This window comes from Brachyistius frenatus, unplaced genomic scaffold (genome assembly GCF_029030835.1).
Source record: "Brachyistius frenatus isolate BFR_SWC_R1_liver_20210118 unplaced genomic scaffold, ASM2903083v1 Contig_15, whole genome shotgun sequence".
NCBI classification, from domain to species: domain Eukaryota; kingdom Metazoa; phylum Chordata; class Actinopteri; family Embiotocidae; genus Brachyistius; species Brachyistius frenatus.
In genome coordinates, this window is record NW_027210614.1 from 3,825,505 (window position 1) to 3,846,714 (window position 21,210).

Below are 21,210 nucleotides of genomic sequence, written 5' to 3' on the forward strand. Positions count from 1 at the left end.
ATCTTTAAAAGAACAAGATTACTGTTGACAGCATAAAACTGGTAACTGACTTATAAAGAGTCAGTTTTGGAAAACGGTGAAAAGACGATGAAAAAGCGTCTTAGGAACTGTAATGAACAAGAAATAACAATATTTACTTCTGTGAAAAATATATATTTGTCATAAAATGTGGGCTATTTCTGTAAAGCTGTATAAAGACAACTTTATGCATTTCATTTTCCCCTCAATTTCTGATTAACAAGATTAATAAAAAGCAGTATTGAAACTGCACCTATTTCGTCAAAATGCATCTTGTAAGCGAAGAGGTGTCTGAAGCATAAAGGATAAACCACAGTATACAGTATACAGATGCTGCAGCTCCCACCTTCCTGCTCTTTTATACAAAATGTACATTATACATAGAGAACTTGAAACTCCATTTCAAAATGGATGTTTTACAAACAGTATATAACTAAGTTATATATAATATATAGATTTTTTTAAATTTTTTTTTTTTTTTACAATAAATCAACTCTGTATGTGAGCCTACTTAACAAATGATCCATGAAGGCTTGTTATAACTGTCGGCAATCAGATTTCTGCATTTTATTTGCTGTGCTCTACTTCCTATGCTGATTGCTTTCTATCTAGTGCATATTCACTGGTTATGATCTGGCATTTAACTAAATAATACAAAAAAACAAAAAAAAAACAATATACAATAGACAATATAAATCTATGAAAAGGCCCATAAAATATGGGCTTGCAAAGCTACAAAAAACCTACAAAGTCTAGGAGAACCACTATGTGGAGGTCCTACAAAATGCTTCCCAAAACAAAGTCCTTGTCCTCAGTTGATGGAGGAACGGCTTTCTCCTGGGATGCCGTGATAAAGAGTCGAAACTTGACTTGTTCTCCCTTCGTTCTGCTGCAGCCTTTCAGGCAACTCAGTTGACAGGTCCCTGATTCAAATCTGTGACTGGAAGGAGAGACTCACTCGGTCCATCCTTCTCTGCTGCCATTCTGAGCTAGAGGCATCCTCTTGTTTCTCAGCATCGAACTTTGTTGTTGTTGTTGTTGTTTTAACCTGAGCCCGTCACAGCTGAATCATCTGCAGGCCTGCTGCACTTGATTGATTAGCTCACCAAAGCGATCAAAGAGCCCCTCTACCCAAGCTCCGTTCTGCAGACACTTCTGCACAGTCTCCTCCTGCCCCAGGTCGCCCGCCTGCACCCGCACAGATGCAATCTGGAGGACAAACAGAAAAAAAAAACAATGAAAACAACAACAACAACAACAACAACTGATGAATAATCTTTCACCAGAATAATTAGCATTTCAAGTGAAACCTGCAAAATATTACTTATCAAGATTTAAAGTGACTCTGATTTAGCACCTACACTGAAAACGGATCAACACAGTCAACCCAAGCTGGCAACAATGTCTTACCTCGTCCTTACACATGAGGTATGTGTGGTACTTGTAATGCTGCAAAGAGTGGTACAGAGAGAACCACTGAGTTTTCTGCTGGTCCACTGTATACTCCTAGAAGGGGGGGGGGGAAGCAAAGTCAATTCCAAGAATTTTGAAATGATATTTAAAAATGATTTTTCTCCTCAAATATTAAACCCATAAGAAGCAGCATGAGAGAGTAGTCGCCTGAGTGGTCCACAAGATAAAGACATGTAGCAAAGGTCCACATGGTGTGACAGCACCATCTCCTGGTCAGATGTTAAGAGCACAGTGGACCCCCCCCCCCTCCCCCCACCTCCCCCAAACATGATCCAGTCTTACCTGAGGCACTTTGTTAGGCATCTTGTAGGCCTTCATGGTCTTCTTGTTGTATGCCTTTCCACTGAGCCGTACCTTGAAGCCTGGGGTTTCCCCATCCTTCTTTAGTTCAGTCACTACCGAGATCTCTGGGAAGCTGTCTAGTGCCGTCTGAAGAACACAGGTTTTACTTAGATTTTTTTGAAATCTGCCTTACGGAGGGAAAACGTCCACCGACTCGATGTTCAAACATTTGAGCGAAATGCGCTACTTTTTTTTTTTCGTCGTTTAAAAATAAATATATATTCTGCTCATTTCGCCGAACGTACTGCACACAACACGCAACTCCCCATTTATACGCACGTTCACACCTCACACTCACCTTCAAGACCTGCCCTATGTGCAGCTTGTGAAGCAAGCGCTTCCTGTTGTCAGTGATCATCCCGTCCACTCTTTTCATATGAGGCAGCAGCACCTCATCTGAAACGAGACAAATTCACCACTCGGCAATGAGCAGAGCAACAACTCGAACAACAGCTCCAAACAGTAGGTCGCTCACCGTTTGCCCTCTCGAGTGCCGTCATCACATCTTCATCCAAGGCGACGCTGAGGAGCAGTTCCACGAAGCTCTTGAACGTGTCCTTCATGGTCCGTGTGTTGAGGCATCGCGAAGCGAACGGCAACGGAGGGTTCAACTCTGAGAGCGAGAGGGATAAAACATGCCGAAAGGCGTTGAAGGGCAGCGAGGGAGGGAGGAGACCAACCACGGCAACCGTTTTCCAAACTACATTTCATGAGAAAAGTTAAAAAGGCTTCGTCACCATCATCGTCGCCGCCGCCTTCCTCTGCAGACGATCCTGAGGCGGCAGGCGAAAACTCTTCCTTCCATTTCCTTCTCTTCTTGGGCGGCGGCTCCGCTCTCGGCTTCAGTTGTTTGGGTCGTGGCTTTTGGCTCTGGAGAACGGTAGAAGGGGCGGCTGTCAAGCCCAGCAAAGTTTTCACCTGAACGCCCCTGGAAGGCAGAACAAGGACGGTTACACCGCAGAAGAGACATTTTCAAACAAAAACAAAAAAAGAAGCTTTGAACTACATCAGTCGGTGCTCTACAGGTACCTTAGAGAGTTCATAGGTTTGCAGCGTGGCTTCCGACTGCAAACTCGTACGTACTCCCTTTTGTTCACGGTGTCCAAAAACTTCACGTAAACCCTCTGGTACATCGTCTTCGCATCGCCGAAGTAGCCGAGATACTGCAGAGACGAAGAAACGACATTAGGATCTGCAGAAAAACGTCGAGTCCTTTGAACGATCCAACGCTCCGACGTGCGCGCTTCACTTACGCTGTTCGTGGCCGAGAAGACTCTCTTTCCATCTCTCAGCTCGGGCACAAATTTCTGGAGCAGAGCTTTCTGGACCTTCCAGATGGCTGGTGGCTCACTGCCCGCTTTCATCGTCACCTGGAGACATGCGCGCGACCCAGTGCAGTACAGACTTCAGTGTACAGTAGTAATTCTATTAAATGTAAATTATCAGAGGACGTTCAGCTCGGAGGATAACAATAATTAGCATATTGTCATTGTTTTGGACTGAGCACCTCAGGCGTTATAGAGGAAAAAGCAAGATTGTTAGTTTTCAGTTGGTGTGATGACTCTCGGTGACAAATGCTTTATTAAATTTAAAAAAAAAAAAAAGAAGTGCATTACGGTCCCTGTACTCAAAAATCCAACATGCCGCACTTAACGTTTATTTCAATTTCCTCATCTGTGATGAAGATGGCGCCGTGCTAGTGGCAGCCTGTTGTAGCAGCTCCCCCATGTGCGTTTTAGTCTAAAGACTTTTTCACTTTGTCTCTCTTGAGTCGTTTTTGTTTTTCTTCAACGTTTTGTTTAAGTGACGGTCAGCCAATGGACCGTAACTTTTTTTCCCCCTCTTTTTTTGGTGGCTTTTCTGTTACTTTTTCCTCTCCTTGTAACGGAGAGCCACGCACAGTGGACTGGTGCCTTTGTTTACGTCGGGGTTGCAGAGCTGGAGCTAAGCTGAAGGCGAAGAGGAGGAAACGCAAACCATCGGTGCCGGCGATTTTAAATGGGGAACGGGAGGTCCTTGGCCAATAAAATTGACGAGCTCGGCGCGCTGGTAAAGACCCAGAGAGAGTACCGGGAGTGCAGCATCACGTGTTTCACCGAGACATGGCTGCACTCACATCTCCCGGACCACAGCGCGGCCGTACCCGGCTTCAGGACTGTTCGGGCGGACGGAGACGTTGTTCGGAGCGGCAAGAAGAAAGGTGGAGGGATTGCAGTCTATTTGAACGGGAGGTGGTGCAATCCCGACCACGTGTGTGTGAAGGAATGTTTTTGTAGCCCGGACATTGAACTGCTAGCCGTGGGCATGCGCCCTTATTATTTGCTGAGGGAGTTCACGTCCGCCATTGTTATCGCTGTGTACGTTCCTCCATCAGCTGACGTAGAGGCAGCAGTGGACACCATCCACTCCACTGTGGCTAGACTGCAGACTAAGCATCCCGGTGCATTTTTTTTTTTTTTTTTTTTTTTTTTTTTTTTTTTTTTTTTTTTTTTTTTTTTTTTTTTTTTTTTTTTTTTTTTTTTTTTTTTTTTTTTTTTTTTTTTTTTTTTTTTTTTTTTTTTTTTTTTTTTTTTTTTTTTTTTTTTTTTTTTTTTTTTTTTTTTTTTTTTTTTTTTTTTTTTGGCAGTTACTGGAGACTTTAACCAGTCTGGATAAAGTACTGCCAACTTTGAACCAGTATGTGAACTGCCCCACCCTGAACAATAAAACTCTGGACTTACTGTATGCTAATGCCATGGATGCATACAGTGCTACTGCCCCCCCCCCCCCTCCCTTGGTAGATCAGACCACAACCTGGTCCTGCTGACACCAAAGTATGTTCCCCTGGTGCAGAGGCAGCCTGTGACCACCAGGACTGTGAGGAGGTGGACACAGGAGGCTAAAGACGCCCTGCAGAACTGCTTTGAGTCCACGGACTGGGATGTGCTGTGTGGACCACATGGGAAGGACATCAACAGCGTGACGGACTGTATCACAGAATATATCAAATTCTGTGAACACACCACCGTACCATCCCGGACTGTAAAATGCTTCCCCAACAACAAGCCGTGGATCACCAGTGACCTGAAAGTTCTTCTTAATCAGAGCCCTCAACCTGAGGACCTGCACCATCCAGCTGGCTGTTGTCCTACAACACCTCTTCAACCTGAGCCTGAAGCAGGAGGAGGTCCCGGTGCTGTGGAAGACGTCCTGTCTGGTTCCTGTCCCCAAGAAGACGACTCCATCTGGCCTCAACGACTACCGACCGGTTGCCCTCACATCTCATGTGATGAAGGTGCTGGAGAGGCTGGTCTTGGCCCACCTCAGGCCGCTGGTGAAATCTTCACTGGACCCTCTGCAATTTGCGTACCAGCCTCATGTGGGAGTGGACGACGCCCTCATCTACCTGCTGCAACGACTTCAGTCTCACCTGGACAGAACTGGTGACTCTGTGAGAATCACTTTCTTTGATTTCTCCAGTGGATTCAACATCATCCAACCACTGCTGCTGAGTGAGAAGCTGCAGGTGATGGAGGTGGACACGTCCACCGTCTCCTGGATCACTGACTACCTGACAGGCAAGCCACAGTTTGTCCGTCTGGGCGGTGTGCTGTCTGATACGGTGGTCAGTGGTGCATTGGAGCCGGAGACACCAACAGACTTAAACTGGTTAAGAAGGCCAGCTCCATCATCGGCTGCAAACTGGACCGCCTGGAAAAGGTGGTGGAGAGGAGGATGCTGAGGAAACTATTATCCATATTGGATAATCCTGTCCACCCTCTCCACCACCTGCTGCAGGGACAGAGGAGGACTTTCTCCTACAGATTCCTCCAGCTCCGCTGTCACAAGGACAGATACAGGAGATCATTCCTGCTGACCGCAATCAGACTACAATAAATCACCTCGGGCAAAATCCATCACACAACAATGACACCCTTGCACTGCTGTCTTGTATGTTGTTTTGTTCTAATCCATTGCACTGTTGTTTAGGTTTGGGTTAGTTTTGTTTAGTTTAGTTTATTTCATATTATTTTATTTTATTGTATAGAATGTGCATTTTTTTTTTTAATTATATAAAAATTTTTGCCCGGCACATGCTGCTGTGACATAAAAAAAATTCCCTCTGAGGGATTAATAAAGTATCTATCTATCTATCTATCTATCTATCTATCTATCTATCTATCTATCTATCTATCTATCTATCTATCTATCTATCTATCTATCTATCTATCTATCTATCTATCTATCTATCATCTGTGCAACGGTTTTCTGCTCATCACCGAATTCCACGTAAATAAACATCAGTTTCCCAGCCTGTACCTTCAAGTTCTCAATATCCTCATTCCTGACAACAAACTCGTCTCTCTCCCGATACATTCCCTCGCCTCCGCTGTCCGACAGCTCCTCGTCCGTCAGTCCCTCGATGGCCACACTCATCAACTGCACAGCCAACTGGCCCGGTGGGCTGTCTTTGAGCTCCGCTTTGGCCGCAAACATCGTCCTTCCAGGGACGCTGTTTGTCGTCAGTGCAGGATGGGCGACCAGCGGCACACAGCTCCCCGTGACAGGGGGAGACACGCTGGGGACTTGGTCTGGCTTCATCATGGGACCTTGGATTTGGTTATCTGGAGTGGGGTTGCAAATATCAATGTTGAGGAAAAACATTAAAGATGACAACTCAAATAGACTCCTTATTCTTAAAACAAATAGATGTCACACATAAAAAGGAGTTTACAAACGACGCATATTACAGAATATTGGCATGTATTACATTGTTGGTGTCTGAAGGGTGAGAGCGTTCCGACAAACAGCTTCACAAAGACACACCGTTAACTTTCTTTTGTTTTACATTGTTCTACGGCAGCGCACGGGGAAGCATCTAAAAAGATTGTGGTTTTCAGTTTGAGCTTAAACAACCCGAAGCACTTTAATACCAATAAGTATTATTTTATTAGCTGTAGAATAAGTGGGTAGTGGCTGCTTGTCAACATTTGTCCTACTCAGCACTGCTGTGAGCAGAACTTGAAAATGGATATGGTTTATACTTTAGTACCAAAAATTGACACCGAGTACCTGTTCAGTCTTCTTTGCTTATTTTTTGAACAGACAGTTTTCAATTTGAATCAGTGCGTTTCTAGTTTGTGGCACAGTTCTTGTGCGGTGACTTCATCTTTTGAAAACATGTAACACTTGATGATTGTACAGATTTTTTTTTTTTAAATGACATCTCTTAACAAGCTCTCGCAGGGTGTTATTACCTGGCCTGGTTTTCCGATCTGAAGATTCATCCAGAGCTGACAGTGCTGAGCTGATGCTGTTCCTCAGAGCCTGGTTCTTCCCGGTGTTCTCCTCCTCATCCGAGCTGAACGATGGCAGCGTCTCCAAGTTCTTTTGCAGATCTTCATCCAGACGTTTCTGCTGGGAGGTCACAACTGGACTCTCCTGGGGAATCAGGGGCGCGGGTACAGTCTGCAGTTTGGGAGGCAAAGCAGGCAAGGTGCAAGGCTTGGATGAGATACAGGGCTTTCTTGGGCGACTGATGGTCCGTGTAGGACTTTGAGAGTACTGCTGTTTGGGGCCAGATTTGATGAAGTCTAGGAAGGAGCCGATGAAGCCGGTTTTGACCTCTGGTTGTTTCTCTTCCACTTCGCGAATCTTCTGCCGGATTCTCTCCTGCTGCGGACAACCGTCATAGATACTGTGTGAGGCAGATGGCGAGCTGACATCACTGCCCTTGGAGTTTTGCCGCTTTGTCTGTCCACTACGCTTTACCTGTTTGGCCAGTCCGCCATCATCCTCAGGACCGCCTGGTTTGGTCAAGGACTTAGAGCGAGCCTTCTTTTTGGGAAAGTCCTCACCACCTGGACAATCCATGAGCCCATCCTCTGTTTTAATACACTTTGCATTCCCTTTGACTCTGTTCTGAAGACCTGAGGGATCGTACACCTGCCCAGCTAAATGATAGTCATTCTCAGAGCTCCTTCCATCTCCATTTGTGTCAAGCTCAGTATTGTTGTTGTGGTGAACGGACTGACCTTGACAGTCTGTGGTCATCTGAGCTCCGTTTAGTGTCATGGTGATGGTGTGGGGGTTAGTGTTGGTGATGATTGGCTGTTGTGCTGAGGAGAAACTAGGTGACATGTGTCTTATATCCACTGTCTGGAAGTGACCTTTGGAATCAACGGGGCTTGCCATCGCTGCCATTTCAGCTTCAGCGGAGGATGTAGCTTTGACAAAGTCTTGGGGTGTGACGCCACAGGCTGCTACCGTGGCAGCCAGGATGTCGTCAACATTGGACAAAATATTTCTGTCATCTCCAAGTAGCATAGAGTCGGGGAAGCAAATGGAGTTGAGAGCAAAGTGGTTCTTGGCATCGTTTGGCTGCTGATTTGTCGACTGGCTGTAGTGGTGTTTAGTGGAGGAAGGGCATTCTGAGGTTGGTTCAGACACTACAGCGCCCTGCTGACTGTGGGTTTCAGTGACGTTGGGACCCAGCATGTCTCGATCCATCTGAAGATACTGGACATGAACAGGGGCCAAACCTTGGGCCGGTTGGATTCCTTGCACTGATACCACCTTCGAAGTGTTTTGACTGTGGTGGACGAGGGGCTGCTGGAGCAGAATCATTTGGTTGGGCTCGAGGAGAACCTGAGTGCTGGGCACGGTGATGAACTGAGTGTGGGCTGCCGGAGTCTGGCTCTGGGACTGACTATGGCTCTGTTGGTTTTGTTGATGTGGTTCAGGAGATTTGAGTTGGAGAGGGTGCTGCACATGCGAGGACACGACAGTGGCGTTTGTAGTTTTTGTGTTGGCAGTTTCATGACCATTGGCACTGCTTAAATGAATCTGCTGTTGCCTCAGAGCACCCATCCTTTCATCCTTTACCTGTGCTGTATTTCCATGACCTAGTCCCATGAGCTGGTCATCGGAACGCGAATTGCTTCGGATAACACTTTGTGTTTTGTGGTGATCATCCATTTTTGAGACGACATAGATGACATTGTTGTGAGAAGCCATGTTGTTGTCTGTTGCGGAGGCCTCCATGGATGCCTGCTGCAGAGCCTCTAGGTCCTGGAGAGGGAGCTCTTCAAGTTTCTGTTTGCCATATATTGGCTTGATGTCCTGTACTGAGGACCTGATGTTATTTTGTAAGGCTTGAGCAGTTGATGAGTAGGTAGGCAACGGTGAAGACAAAACATATTTATGGGGCTGTGTCTGCTGCTGGGACAGAGTGTCATGTGTTTTACCTCCCACTGAGGCCTGCATGAGTGTGTAGTCCACCACAGAATTCGATGTGGGCAGATTCCGTACACATGTGGATGGGTAAGAGGAGTTAAGGGATTGTCGTGTGGCGTAGCTTTGAGACTGGGTCACAGAAGATTGCCCCTGTGACTGAGATGTATAAGTCACATTTGAGGTGCCCTGAGAGTGGGATGTGGGGTAGCTCTCAGAGAGATTTCCTTGACACAAGCTTTGGACCTGCGCTCCATATTGGATCTCCTGCGCTTGGCTCAGCCCAGGAGTCGATGAGTAAACAAGAGTCTGACTAACAGATGCCACATTGTCAGATTGGCTTGAGAGGGAAGGCAGAGTCTTGTAAAGGGAGGAGAGTTTGTCTGAGGTGGAATGGGAGGTCTGTGCCTGTGTGTGGGGTGTGATATAGGTTTGAGACAAACTGTTGGACATTAAGCAGGATAGCTGGACCGCCTGCTGATTAGCAATCACCGAGTTCTGCTTATGTGCAGGGGAGGAGTAACGTTCAGGAGACCCCGCTGTCAGGTTCTGAGAGTGGCTCTCTTCATCCCCAGCAGAGTGTGGACCTGGATTGGAAGAACAGTCTTTAGCCTTCGGCAATAAAGTGGATGAATAAGCTTGTGTTACACTATCGGTTTTGTGTTGTGGGGAACCATTGACTCCTTGAGTGGAATCTGCTCCTGTGGAGGGGCTGCAGGACACTGGAGTCTGACGGGATGGGTCCTGCTGGTAGGACACATCTGCTTCGTTGCCAGAGCCAAAGTACCCTTGTAAAGACTGCTCCGAACTGGGCAACTGCTCTGAGGCCATGTGGCTACTGGAAGGCCTCTGGTGGTGTTTGATGACACTACATTCGCGCTGAAGAGCTCTTTCAATAGAGCCTGAGAAAACCGTAGCCCCGTAGGGCTGAGAAGCACCGTGAGGGGCAGGCAGGGCAGACGGTAGGAGGCTGAACTGAGGTTGTAGTAGGTGGGGGGCTGACTCCTGGGCTGAGCGGTAAGTGGAGGACTGCACAGGCAGAGCTGAACCCAGAGTAGGGGCAGAGAGATGATTGAAGGCCAACGCAGTGGGAAGCACAGTCTGGCTAGATTTAAGATGTAACAGGGGATCATGGTGGGAAAACAGGCCATTGGTGGAAGTGCTGAAGGCAGGGTCCTGGAGAGCCAGGGAAGGGTTGGTAGCATAACTCCTGGAAGGGTAGGCACTTGTGTGCTGATAAGATGACAGAGCAGCAGGAGAGGGGAAAGTGGCAGTAGAAGGCAGAGCACCAGTCAGATACAGCTCTGTGGAAGAGGGGTTGGTACCTGCATGGAACAGAACAGACAATATGAGGACAGGACGGCCAAAGTGAAGGGACAAACTCTAAACAAAACGTTACATAATAAACAAAACCTGGATACAAAAAAAAGACACTTGTAATAAAATATAAAATCTGAAATGTCTACATTACCCACAGACTAAATTTGCTCATGTCATTATTTTCAAAATAACAATCAGAAGATCGAATGAGTGGATGTGTTCTCACCAGCAGGCCATGATGGGGGTCTAAAGGGAGGAAGCAATGAGGCACTAACAGGACCAGCCTGAAGGCTTCGTGACTCCATGGCTGAGAGGAAGCTCATGATTGAGGTCTCAGGAGTATTACTGCTTGACTCGAGTGTTCCTGACAGTCAAAACAGTAAGAGAGAGATGATCACAGAAAGCTTCAAAACCAACATGATCTGCATGACTCGATGACACTAATTCGATTTGTTGTCATTTGGCTAACCTAGCCCCTTAAAAACAATATTTACGGCATCCATAACTCACCAGCTGCAGCAGGAATGTGTGATGTAGTGTAGGTGGGGAGCTGGTGGGTCGAAGTGTAGCTTTGCTGCCGGAGGAGCTCTGCATCAAGTTGTGCTGCACCATAACTGGGGCTGCATGGACAAACAAACAAGAGTATTCAAAAGAGCTCTCATCTTCATAAGCAGCAGCGAATCATCCAGTTACGCATGAGAAAATACAATCGAATCGGAAAGTATGAGGAAACCTTCACTTTTAGTAACACTTTGTGTTGTAAATTTAATCTAAAACTAACAAAAACAAATGGCACTTTAACATACCGATTAACACTTAATACCTCATAATGACAAAGTGTAAATGTGTTTAGAAAGCCCCGAGCTTTAGCTTTTAGAAGGCCTGATTTATGACCTGCAGGCTCTCCAACTTCTGAAGCTCTTTAGAATAATCTTTGGCTGTCTTGTTTGGTTACTCGTGTGTCCTGGATGGCCGACCCTGAGAAGAGTCCTGGCGGTCCCATCTTTTCTCCATTTTAAACTGATTGAGGCTGCTGTGCTCCTGGGATACTCAAAGTTTTAGAAAAGGTTTTTAAACCTTTGTCCCAATCTATATCTTTTCAAGAATTTTGATCACAGAGCTCAACACAGTTGATTTCAAACAGTGAAGGTGTTTGAATACTTTCTGAAGTGACAGTGAAGGACTTATTTTTGCTCAAAGAAGTTCAATCAAACTCAGTCTGGGGTGTCTAGAGTCTGCAAACGCGGTAGACCCACACGCTGTTGCGTAAATAGCAATAGGCGAATAGCGCTGAAAAAATGGTAATTGAAAACAAAAATGCAACTGCAGTTTATAACGTGACTCAACCTGCACTTTGCATGAACCTCATGTCAGAGTGAACATAAACAATTTTAAGTCATGTGGCAAAGCTGTCCAAACTGAAGAAGGTTATTAATAGTATCATGATATAACAAAAGAAGTCATCAGCGCGTGTCCAGAAAAGAACCAATGAATGGTTCTAAAATCGGAGATGAATCCATTAACATTTTCCCAATATTAATCTGAGAAGAAAAACATGCAGCCCAATATCAGCACGTTACCTCGTATTCTTAAGCAACCATTATGGCTTGTAAACATCTGAATGGCTGTCAGCACTGTAAAAGTGGTTTGCGAAATGTAGAATTCACCCATCAACATTATTGATGTCCAAAAAAAAAAAAAAAAAGTTTGGTTTTGAAGTATTGTATCTAACAGTTGACTTCACCATTCTCTTGGTAGAAAAGTCATAGGAGACAGAAATAAAATCAGAGGTGCAGATGCAGTCATCCTTATATAAAGTGTTGCCGTTTTGCCAGAAGGTAAACATCTGTGGACCCAAAACACAGAGCTGAAAGGGAGTCATTTGTCTTTTTTCTAGTCCCTTCAAAAGACTCTATACACACACACTCATTGACTATTAAGTTGCGCATAACCAGCGCAACGTGTGACAAAATGGTCAGTTAAACGAGTTAGTTCCCAGATTGTTTTGATGAAACCACACTACTAATCAGCAGCCACACACTTATATTATAAGGTTATGACACAACAACAAGTGAGATCATTTTAGCTTTTCTAAATCGGTAATCAGCACATTCATAAACCATTATAGCCAATTAGTTTTGACAGCGATTACATTTTTTTGTCTTCCTACAACTGACTGATCTTTTTTTTTTTTTTTGTAGTGTAACTCTGGTTCCTTTATCTGCTTAAAAGATCTGTGCTGCTTGTGAAAACAATCTTGACCTACTAATAACCAGATGCAACAAACGTTGTCAGTACGGATGAGCCTTCTTCACAAAATGCAGAGTAACAAAACACATCAGTCATGAGTCACTAAGTTGGAGCTCTCCAACTCGAGCAGGTTTTGTAGTTACGTTGACTCGGGTTTTATGAAGGTTGGCTGAAATATACATCTGTGGACCTCCAACTCTCATAACGTCGCCCTAAGAAACAACACCACTAATTTGAAGTGCCAGAACTGAAATGCACTAACTTAGCATCGGGCTGCTTTAGTTACCTACTTGGTTTTTTTTTAATTTTTTTGGGGGGGGGAGGGGGGGCGGCTTTAACGAGCACCTGTGGGTTGAAGAACAGACGCCGGTAAAATGCTAGGTTAACACGCCTGCTTGTTCCGACTCATTTGCAGACATAATAATAAATAAAAAAACAACATCTCCTTTGAACCAACTCTGGCCATGCTGAGGGGACTGTGCGCTAGCGAAAACTAGCAAGGTGGCAGCCCTAACATTACGGCGACGAAACCACCGACGAGTCAGCCTCGACAACTCGGGTGCAAATTCCGAAATTTCTCCCAATTCCTCCCCCGGGCGGTTCTCGACAAACCGCAAGAGCGAAGCTTAGGCCCTCCATCACCGACATTTCCTCGGGAAGGTGACCCGCCCTCTCCTTCATCTTTTACCTTGGCTTGATATTAGCTGAGCCGCGGTCATAGGCCCACGAAGCTACGGTCTGTGCTGGTGGAGCCAGCGCGTCCGCAAAGCTGGAGCTCGGGTAGTTCCTGTCCATCATCCGGTGAAAGATCCACTTTCACGACGGAGCTTCGCGGAGCAGCGGACACGCATCGTAGCAGCCGAGGAGGGGTGGGGGGGGGGTCCGACCCAGCGACCGGCCGACCGAGGCAGTCCCGGTCGGAGCAATGTGCAGTGTGCCCGTACCCCCCCGCCCCCCTCCAAAAAAAAGAAGAAGGAAGAAAAAGGAAAAAAAAAAAAAAGCGCCGTCAAGCCGCTACGTGCTGGATAAAGTATCACCTTCCTCTCTGGGTGATTTCGTTATTTGTTGTTGTTGTTGTTGTTGTTGTTTTGTTCACCTCCTGTCATAAGTCTGTCAGAAGACTTCTCTTGAGGCACGGGCTCTTGGGCAGCTTCGCAGCTAAGCAAGGCTAACTAAAAACTTCTCACAACGTATGCGTGAAGATGTCACGCTCGAGGCAGGCTGCTTGACACGGTATCGGCTTTTTTTTTTTTTTTTTTTTTTTAAAGCAGAAGTATCGAGCTGGCGAGATGCACAAGACCGCTCGGTTCACCACGCGAAGACAGTCACGTGATCGTCCCAAACGAAGCCTTGGGAAATGTCACGCTGGTATCCAGAGGTGCGGCGCTGCTTTTGAACATGGGGTGTCCCATTACGATCCGCTGTGAACTCTCGTTTGCAAATTAATGGAGCTGCTGCTCTGTTACTTTGCGTGTGATTAGCTTAGCTACGACATATGGATCCGGTTCAACTGGCACCTGGATGTGTTAAAGGTGCACTATGTAAGATGGAAATCCTATCCTGTGATACTCCCCCCCCCCCTCCCCCCTCCCCTTCCGCACAGTCACATCCAGCCAGACTCTGCAGTGTAGTTGAATTTTGCACATTCTTGACCTGCCTTTAGATTACATTGGTTAGAAATGCCGATCGGTTAAGCCCATATAAGAAATACAAGCTACAAGATAATATGTAAGCATAGCTATGAATGGCTTGTTTATCTCTTATTCAGAAAAACCATAGTAGCAAGAAAACTGCCACAGAAAAAAAAAAAAAAAACACCACATCAACACCATTTGCAATGCTTTTTTTTTTTTTTTTTTAAATGCGATTTATGTTGTCGTTAGCTGCACTAACCATCCGTTTTGAATTGTCGAAGCAAGGTCAGTAAGGCCTGGTTTGTTTTGCCTCCGTTACGTTGACAGCTGACAAGTTATTTGAGCTAATCACATACAGCTGTTCTAGCTGGTCTAAACTGTATATCAACAAATGTTGAGTTCAAACGGAACTCGTGGTTACCACACGGGAAGTCGTGTGTACGTACGCTTGCTTGTTCAAGTGGTTAAGTCGTGAAAACACAACATGGACGGCATCTAGAAGCCACAGAGGCTAAAAATTAAGCAAGTTATCAGGGCAGGAAATGTAAAGGCACAGAGGTAAAGATGAGGCCGTTGGGAAGATCATGATTTTCCAGAGGTGTAGGCTATTATCTAGGTTATGAAGACAAGTTAACATTGGTAGTGATTAGCCATTTGCAAACCTAGGAACCTTGGGCTTGATTTAACCACAGCAATATCTAACTGTGCATTCTTATTATTCCTTTAATAAATTGTCTTCTGCCAAAGTCAGAGCTAGACTTTTCTCCTGTGAGCTAAAGATAATAGAATATAAATTCATTAGCATGTACGATATCTTCATAATATAAATGAACAATCTGGATTTATCTATATATTGAAATAGCAAATTATAGAGATGCCTCTAATATCAAAGATAATTCAATACAAGAGCCCTGTAACAAATGCTGACATGGCTGAGTAACTGCAACCACTGCTTTTAATGTAAAGCCTGGAGATGGGAAATCATCTAGCCTGGCACTGTTTGGAAATATAAACATAAAGTAAAGTGTAAAAATCATTTAACAAACAGGATATAAAGAGCTGGTGGTCAGATTTTGTTACCTTTGGACCAATATAGGAATTCACAACTTAAGAGGTATTAAAGAATTATTATTTTTTTCTGAAGTGGCTGACAAAACCCTTAACAGGCACTTCACACACACACACACACACACACACACACACACACACACACACACACACACACACACACACACACACACACACACACACACACACACACACACACACACACACACACACACACACACACACACACACACACACACACACACACACACGCGAGACCAACAAATAATTAAATTGTCCATTTTATTTAAAACAACTATAAAATATTTTCATTTCAAGTAGATCTGCTTCAGATCATCTTTAACACAGTTAGCCATCAATACATTCTAATAATATCTTTATTAAACTTAATGAAACTATGCAGGGCTTGCAGTGACAATAACTTCTTTACTCTTGTATATCTGTAATGTGAGTGAAATGCTCATTCAAACTACAGTTAAGTGGGAGATTTGCACTGGACAAACTGTTACTGCATCTTTTACAGGTTTTAAAAATTTGTAAGCTGGTGTATTCATCACGGCTATACTTTTCTTGCATAATTGTAAAATGATGTTCTGCATTAATATAGATGTTGTCAAATTGCTTATGAAGAGTGTGCCTCCATATATTTACGGTACAGTTGAAAATTAATCACAATATAGATACTCAAACAATTGCTTCATAAATTAGAAGAGCATTCTCATTAGCATTCACAGCAAGGAAATCTGCACATTTTTACAAAAATAAATGTAAAAGAGGACGATGTGAAAATGTACAGTGAATCATGACAAAGCAAGCTGGAAGACCAGTGCTTCAAATACACTTAGTAGTATTTATAAAAGCAATATTGCAAATGAAAGCAGTTTTGCGGTTTCTGTTTTCCCTTCTGCAGGAGACAGGAAGTCATATAACTACACAAATGCCTGTCTCACTGTCATTACAATTAATATCTATTGTGTAATAAAACATAATCCTGATCTTGCTTTCAGTCTGACTATTACGCATAATATTGTGTCGAAACTGCTTCTTAAAGTATTCCAGCAATTTAAAGCTCGTACTCCAACACATTATAGAGTCTTCATTTTCATTTAGATAAAAAGCAGCAAATTGGGTAAAGTGTATTATAAAGCTTATCCAGCATTGGGTTTACAAAACATAATCACACCTGAGAAACATTATCAATACTTTTTGGCACTATCAGATGAAGGAGCTAAAAATTAAGATTTAAGGATTAAGATTAAGGGAAAAAAAATTACATTAACGAACCATAAAATATTTAAAACATATATAAGTAGAAAAACAGAGCTTAATCAGGGCAATAAGCAAAAGGCAATAAGGAAATATAACAAATCTTGTGTTGATGGAAGAATTGATAGACTATAATAACACAGTGTTAGGTGTTAGCTGTAAATTGTCTGCTTAAGGTTGACAGACATGCACACGCTGTCCTGAAGATACTACCGTCGAATAGTTCCAGGTCGGGAGCTAAAAGAAAATATTATAAAAAAAAAAAGATGCTATAAAAACATGCATGAATTATCTGTCTGTGACTGCATAATGGAAAAGTGAGTTATTAACAAAAAAATAGAAATGCATAAGCAAATACCCAGGGTAGGGAGGAGGTGGGGCATCGTGCTGTCCACTTCTCGAGATTGCCTGTTCGTAGGACGGCAGCCCGGGGGGGTCTATTTCCTCCAGAGGAGGGACTTCCGGGGGAAGCACAGGCTGTAGGGAGGCCTCATCTAGCCGCCGCATTATTAGGGCAGCATTACTCCTCCTCGGGCGCACCCTGATGGAGCTGTGAGAAGAGTGGAGGTGTTAACATCATGTCATTCATAATGTGCTCAAGTGTCAAAGTTGAAAGGTGAAAGCCATCTTTATTCTTGTTATACAACAAGATGCATTTGCAGGTTCTTCAGTTCTACATGTAGAGAACACGGTGTGAAAAGAAGCAGTAACATATTGTTACAACAGCTGTAGAACTGCAACTCTTCTGATCATCTACTAAAATACTAAACATTCATTGATCCTGGCTTTTCAAATGTGTATTTGATGTTCATCTTTTCCATGTATACTGTATTAGTAAGCTGAATATCTTTGGGTATTGGCAAACATAACAAGCAATTTCATTATGTCAGCGATGGTTTACGAAACTGGCCTGATTTTCTCCCATTTACTTTAGATACTACAACTATAGATAAAATAATAACAACAAAAAATCTCATCTTCAAATGACAACAGTTACAAACAACAGATGCTGGACGAGAGCAAATATACAGTGAAAATCTGAGTTGCAACTGCATATGAAAATATCCAAACTCTGAAATATTGTGTGTTTTTATATGGCGCAAAAATAAAAAAGTTCAGGTTGCCAGTTTTGGTACCTGGGTTTATTGGTGCAAAACACCTGTACCAGTGCCTGTAACCTCTCAGAGGTACTGCAGCGTGGTAGCAGTCCTAAACTGAAGTGTGCAGGGATACTGTGGTCGCCCTCACTCACCTTGCACGGCTGAAGTTATCCTTGCATTTGCCTCGACAGAAATACCAGACCAGGAGGCCAAAAACAACGATGGCCACTCCAGCAGCAATGAGTCCCACCAAAAGAGCTGTCACATCGACCCGCGACGGGCGCTTGTCTTTATCTGAGGATCATCACAAACCGCACAGAGTAACCGTGTTCAATGACAGCAGTGAATATTGTTCCATAGTAAAGATAACCATCTGCCCAGGTGTTTCCTCTTTTTCATCTGCTATTGGTTGTTAGGTTTCAAAACAGTATTGAAGTGTAGTTTGCTCTACACCGGCAGACGTAGAGATCAAAACAGAATTCAGTCCTCATCACTGCTGCGAAACAAATGACAACAAACTGGAATTTGAGTAACTCCTTGAGCTATATACCGAGAACGTAGTCTCAAAGCTACTGTGCGCTGCTGAACAAGTGGTGAAACAGGTTTTAAGAGCATCAATACCAACTGTCTTTACTACAGGGAAGGCAAACTATTAACAACACATACACTACTCTTGTCATAATATTTATCCGCAGATTCAAAATGATTTTTGAAAATGGAGGTATTTCTCTCTCTCTCTCTCTCTCTCTCTTACCTGCAGTGTATTTCTTCCAAAAATCATTCTGGAAAAAAATGAAAAGAAAGAGTCGTCAGTGTGGTGAGCTCTGCTGAGGCCTTTCTCACTATGTTCATTAAATGACAGGAGCACTTAACTGTATCTGGGATGTTTTCAAAGACCTCCCTGGCTTCCTCGTAATTGCAGTCTTCTTCATTGCACTCCCTCTCCAGATTGCCAGGAACGAAGATCTCAAAGTCAAACCGGTTGAACAGCAGATGGCGACCCAGGAACGAATTTGCGTCTCCCTCATCCACAAACACTAAGAGCAACCAGACAATTTGGAGATCATCTGGGTGCTTAAAGTGAATTAAAGTGGAATTAGTCAGTAAAACGTACCGTCTTGGCCTTCGGCTCCTTCATGTTTGGAGAGTAACCTCCTCACACAGGCCAGATCTCCGCAGGTCAGCAATAGAAGGAGTACGAACAGACGAAACAACATGGTCGTGCGTGCACCCGCGCACGGACAGCAGTGGACCATTCCCAGTAGAGAAGCTAGAGTATCATTAAAATTACACGCAGCTTCTTCACACTAACCAACTAGTACAGGGCTCCAATTTTCTACATTACCTATGATGAAACGTGGCGCATAGTGATGTTCAGAGTTCAACACCAACGAAATGAAACCAATCCGAGGGAAGGGAAAGGCAGGTGTCCCGCCGATAAGAGGAGTCAGGAAACGTTCAGGGATAGTTAAAAAAAAAAAAAAAAAAACAGCAGCCACGTTGGCCGATTTCCTCTGAAAAACTTTAATGCGACTCAATATCTGTCGGCAAAACACACTTTAAACTTGGAGATAAAATTGTCTCTAACTCAATTAAAACAGTTCCGGCAGCTTAAAAGAGACGATTTTGTTTACTCCCAACAGATGTGGCCTCAGCTCCCTCCAAACTACCTGCGCAGGCTCGACCAATCGATCACGTTCACCTGGATGACATGATAGGTTATGCAATAAAAAGGTGGACGCTAGATGGCAGCTGGAACCACGAAAGTGGAAGAACTTTTCACACCAAGTATCAAATAGGATTTCATGTGACTATGAGTCAGATGCTACGATTACTCATCCCCGTGATACATAACCCACATGGCTAGTTTTCAGGCCTTTATTCTTAATCCTAGCAGCACTTAATGACTCGCTGTTGATGTAGCCTACGTGGTGTAGAAGTGTTACAAATAAAGAACCAAAAATCTAAACTGTAACAGTATGGAGGTAGTACTTCCTGGTCATAAAAGTCCAAAACACTTCTGAACTCACTTGTGCTGAAAATGTAGATATTATTATATTACAATTACTATATATATTTAAAAGTGGTTGCGACACAGGACAATGATCTAATATATTAGTTACTTCCATTTAAGATGCTGACTTGTGTTTTGTCACATATACCCGGCCTCAACTTGCAAACTAAGATTTACTGGGATTTAAAGGATCTTCTGTTTTTGTGACCCTCTCCTGACCACCTGAACTGCTTCAGTCTCGATGTATTTTTCACGTTTACAATGTTGTACCTTCACTTCTAATGGGTTGGCGCAAATTACTTTTGTAATAGAACACTATCTTTTGGGATCTGTGCATCAGGTCCCTTTTTAAAAGCACTAAACCTTGTCTCATAGGATCTCTCAGGAGCTCAGGAGCTGGTGACGACACCACTAAGTATAGGCCTTGTATGGGAAAACATTTTGAAATGGGCTCCGGAGTTGTTCTGCCCTCAATATCTTTATATGTTGAAGAAATGTTTAAGTTAACTTTTGAGATGTGTTTTATTGTTTCATGCTTAAATGGGTGTGGTGCTTTTATTTTGACACCTGTAATGAAGCAGGGAGTGAGAAACAATAAGTAGGAAGTTGAGAGCTGCAAACTTGCAGAGAGCATGATCGCAGCTGTGTGGCATCCCATGTCTAATCCACATTAATCCTTCGTCTGTATTCCTCAGAAAGCAATGGCTGTGCGTGTTTTATGTTCTTCATGTGTTGAACGATTAAGAATGGTCACCTGTTTTAGGATTTTGAGGTAAATGTGAACATAGGCTGTTTATATTTAGCCGCTATCAATATTGCAGTTAATGAAGATGTTTTTTTGTATTTTCTTTTCTAGTTTCACTCTGATTCGACGATGTCAAGATGATTTAATTTGTATGAAGACATTAAAAGGAGCAAGAACGCTCACAATCCTGGCTCTTGAAAAGGAGTTTGGCTTGCTGTTTATCTATGTTAACACTTCAGAAGTAAAACACAGAGAGAACAGTACAGGAGTCTTTTTTTTAGAAAGAAAAGCCATCTGCGATAAAATACACCCAATTAGGCTTTTCCAGAGCAAATAATAGTTACTATAGTTACAAAGAGACACCACAACATGCAGAAGCACAGTGATAGGTAAATTAAGAGGATAACGTTTCCCATGTTGCTCGGTAAACCATCCTCCATGATACGGTTTATTTCACACTCTCCATGTAAATAGATATATCTGTCTCAGAGCCTCGGGGCCTCAATCAGTGTTTATGTACAGCAGAGATAGGATGCAACTGAACATTATCTTGCAGCCTACTGGATGGTGCTAATTGAAGGGCAGTGAGAGCCTCTCTCTTGTACTTGGCTGCATCTCTGGATACTGTCAGACTCTTCGATTCACACAGAGGAATGTCGATACGAAGAAAAGGGATGAAGGGAATGACAAATTCCAGCATTTTTTCCAGTGTGATGTCAGATAATATCGCAACCTTTACGCCATGCAGTATACTATAATATTCAAGTT

General features: G+C 43.7%; 2 protein-coding genes across 2 annotated transcripts; both read right to left on the reverse strand.

Moving 5' to 3' along the window:
• Positions 1 to 343: 343 nt before the first annotated feature.
• qser1 (glutamine and serine rich 1) lies at positions 344 to 13,489 on the reverse strand. The gene is made up of 13 exons (XM_069693647.1): positions 13,304 to 13,489; positions 10,876 to 10,985; positions 10,592 to 10,729; positions 7,071 to 10,370; positions 6,133 to 6,437; positions 3,087 to 3,203; positions 2,863 to 2,996; positions 2,571 to 2,761; positions 2,309 to 2,446; positions 2,132 to 2,229; positions 1,774 to 1,920; positions 1,429 to 1,524; positions 344 to 1,227 (listed from the first exon to the last, which is right to left on the reverse strand). The coding sequence occupies exons 1-13, from the start codon at positions 13,411 to 13,413 to the stop codon at positions 1,087 to 1,089; spliced, it is 5,025 nt and encodes a 1,674-aa protein (XP_069549748.1). The 5' UTR covers positions 13,414 to 13,489; the 3' UTR covers positions 344 to 1,086.
• A 2,093-nt stretch (positions 13,490 to 15,582) lies between these two features.
• prrg4 (proline rich Gla (G-carboxyglutamic acid) 4 (transmembrane)) lies at positions 15,583 to 19,017 on the reverse strand. Its single transcript, XM_069693659.1, has 6 exons — positions 18,798 to 19,017; positions 18,557 to 18,720; positions 18,438 to 18,465; positions 17,836 to 17,977; positions 16,942 to 17,133; positions 15,583 to 16,820 (listed from the first exon to the last, which is right to left on the reverse strand). The coding sequence occupies exons 1-6, from the start codon at positions 18,937 to 18,939 to the stop codon at positions 16,793 to 16,795; spliced, it is 696 nt and encodes a 231-aa protein (XP_069549760.1). The 5' UTR covers positions 18,940 to 19,017; the 3' UTR covers positions 15,583 to 16,792.
• Between the last annotated feature and the right edge of the window lie 2,193 nt (positions 19,018 to 21,210).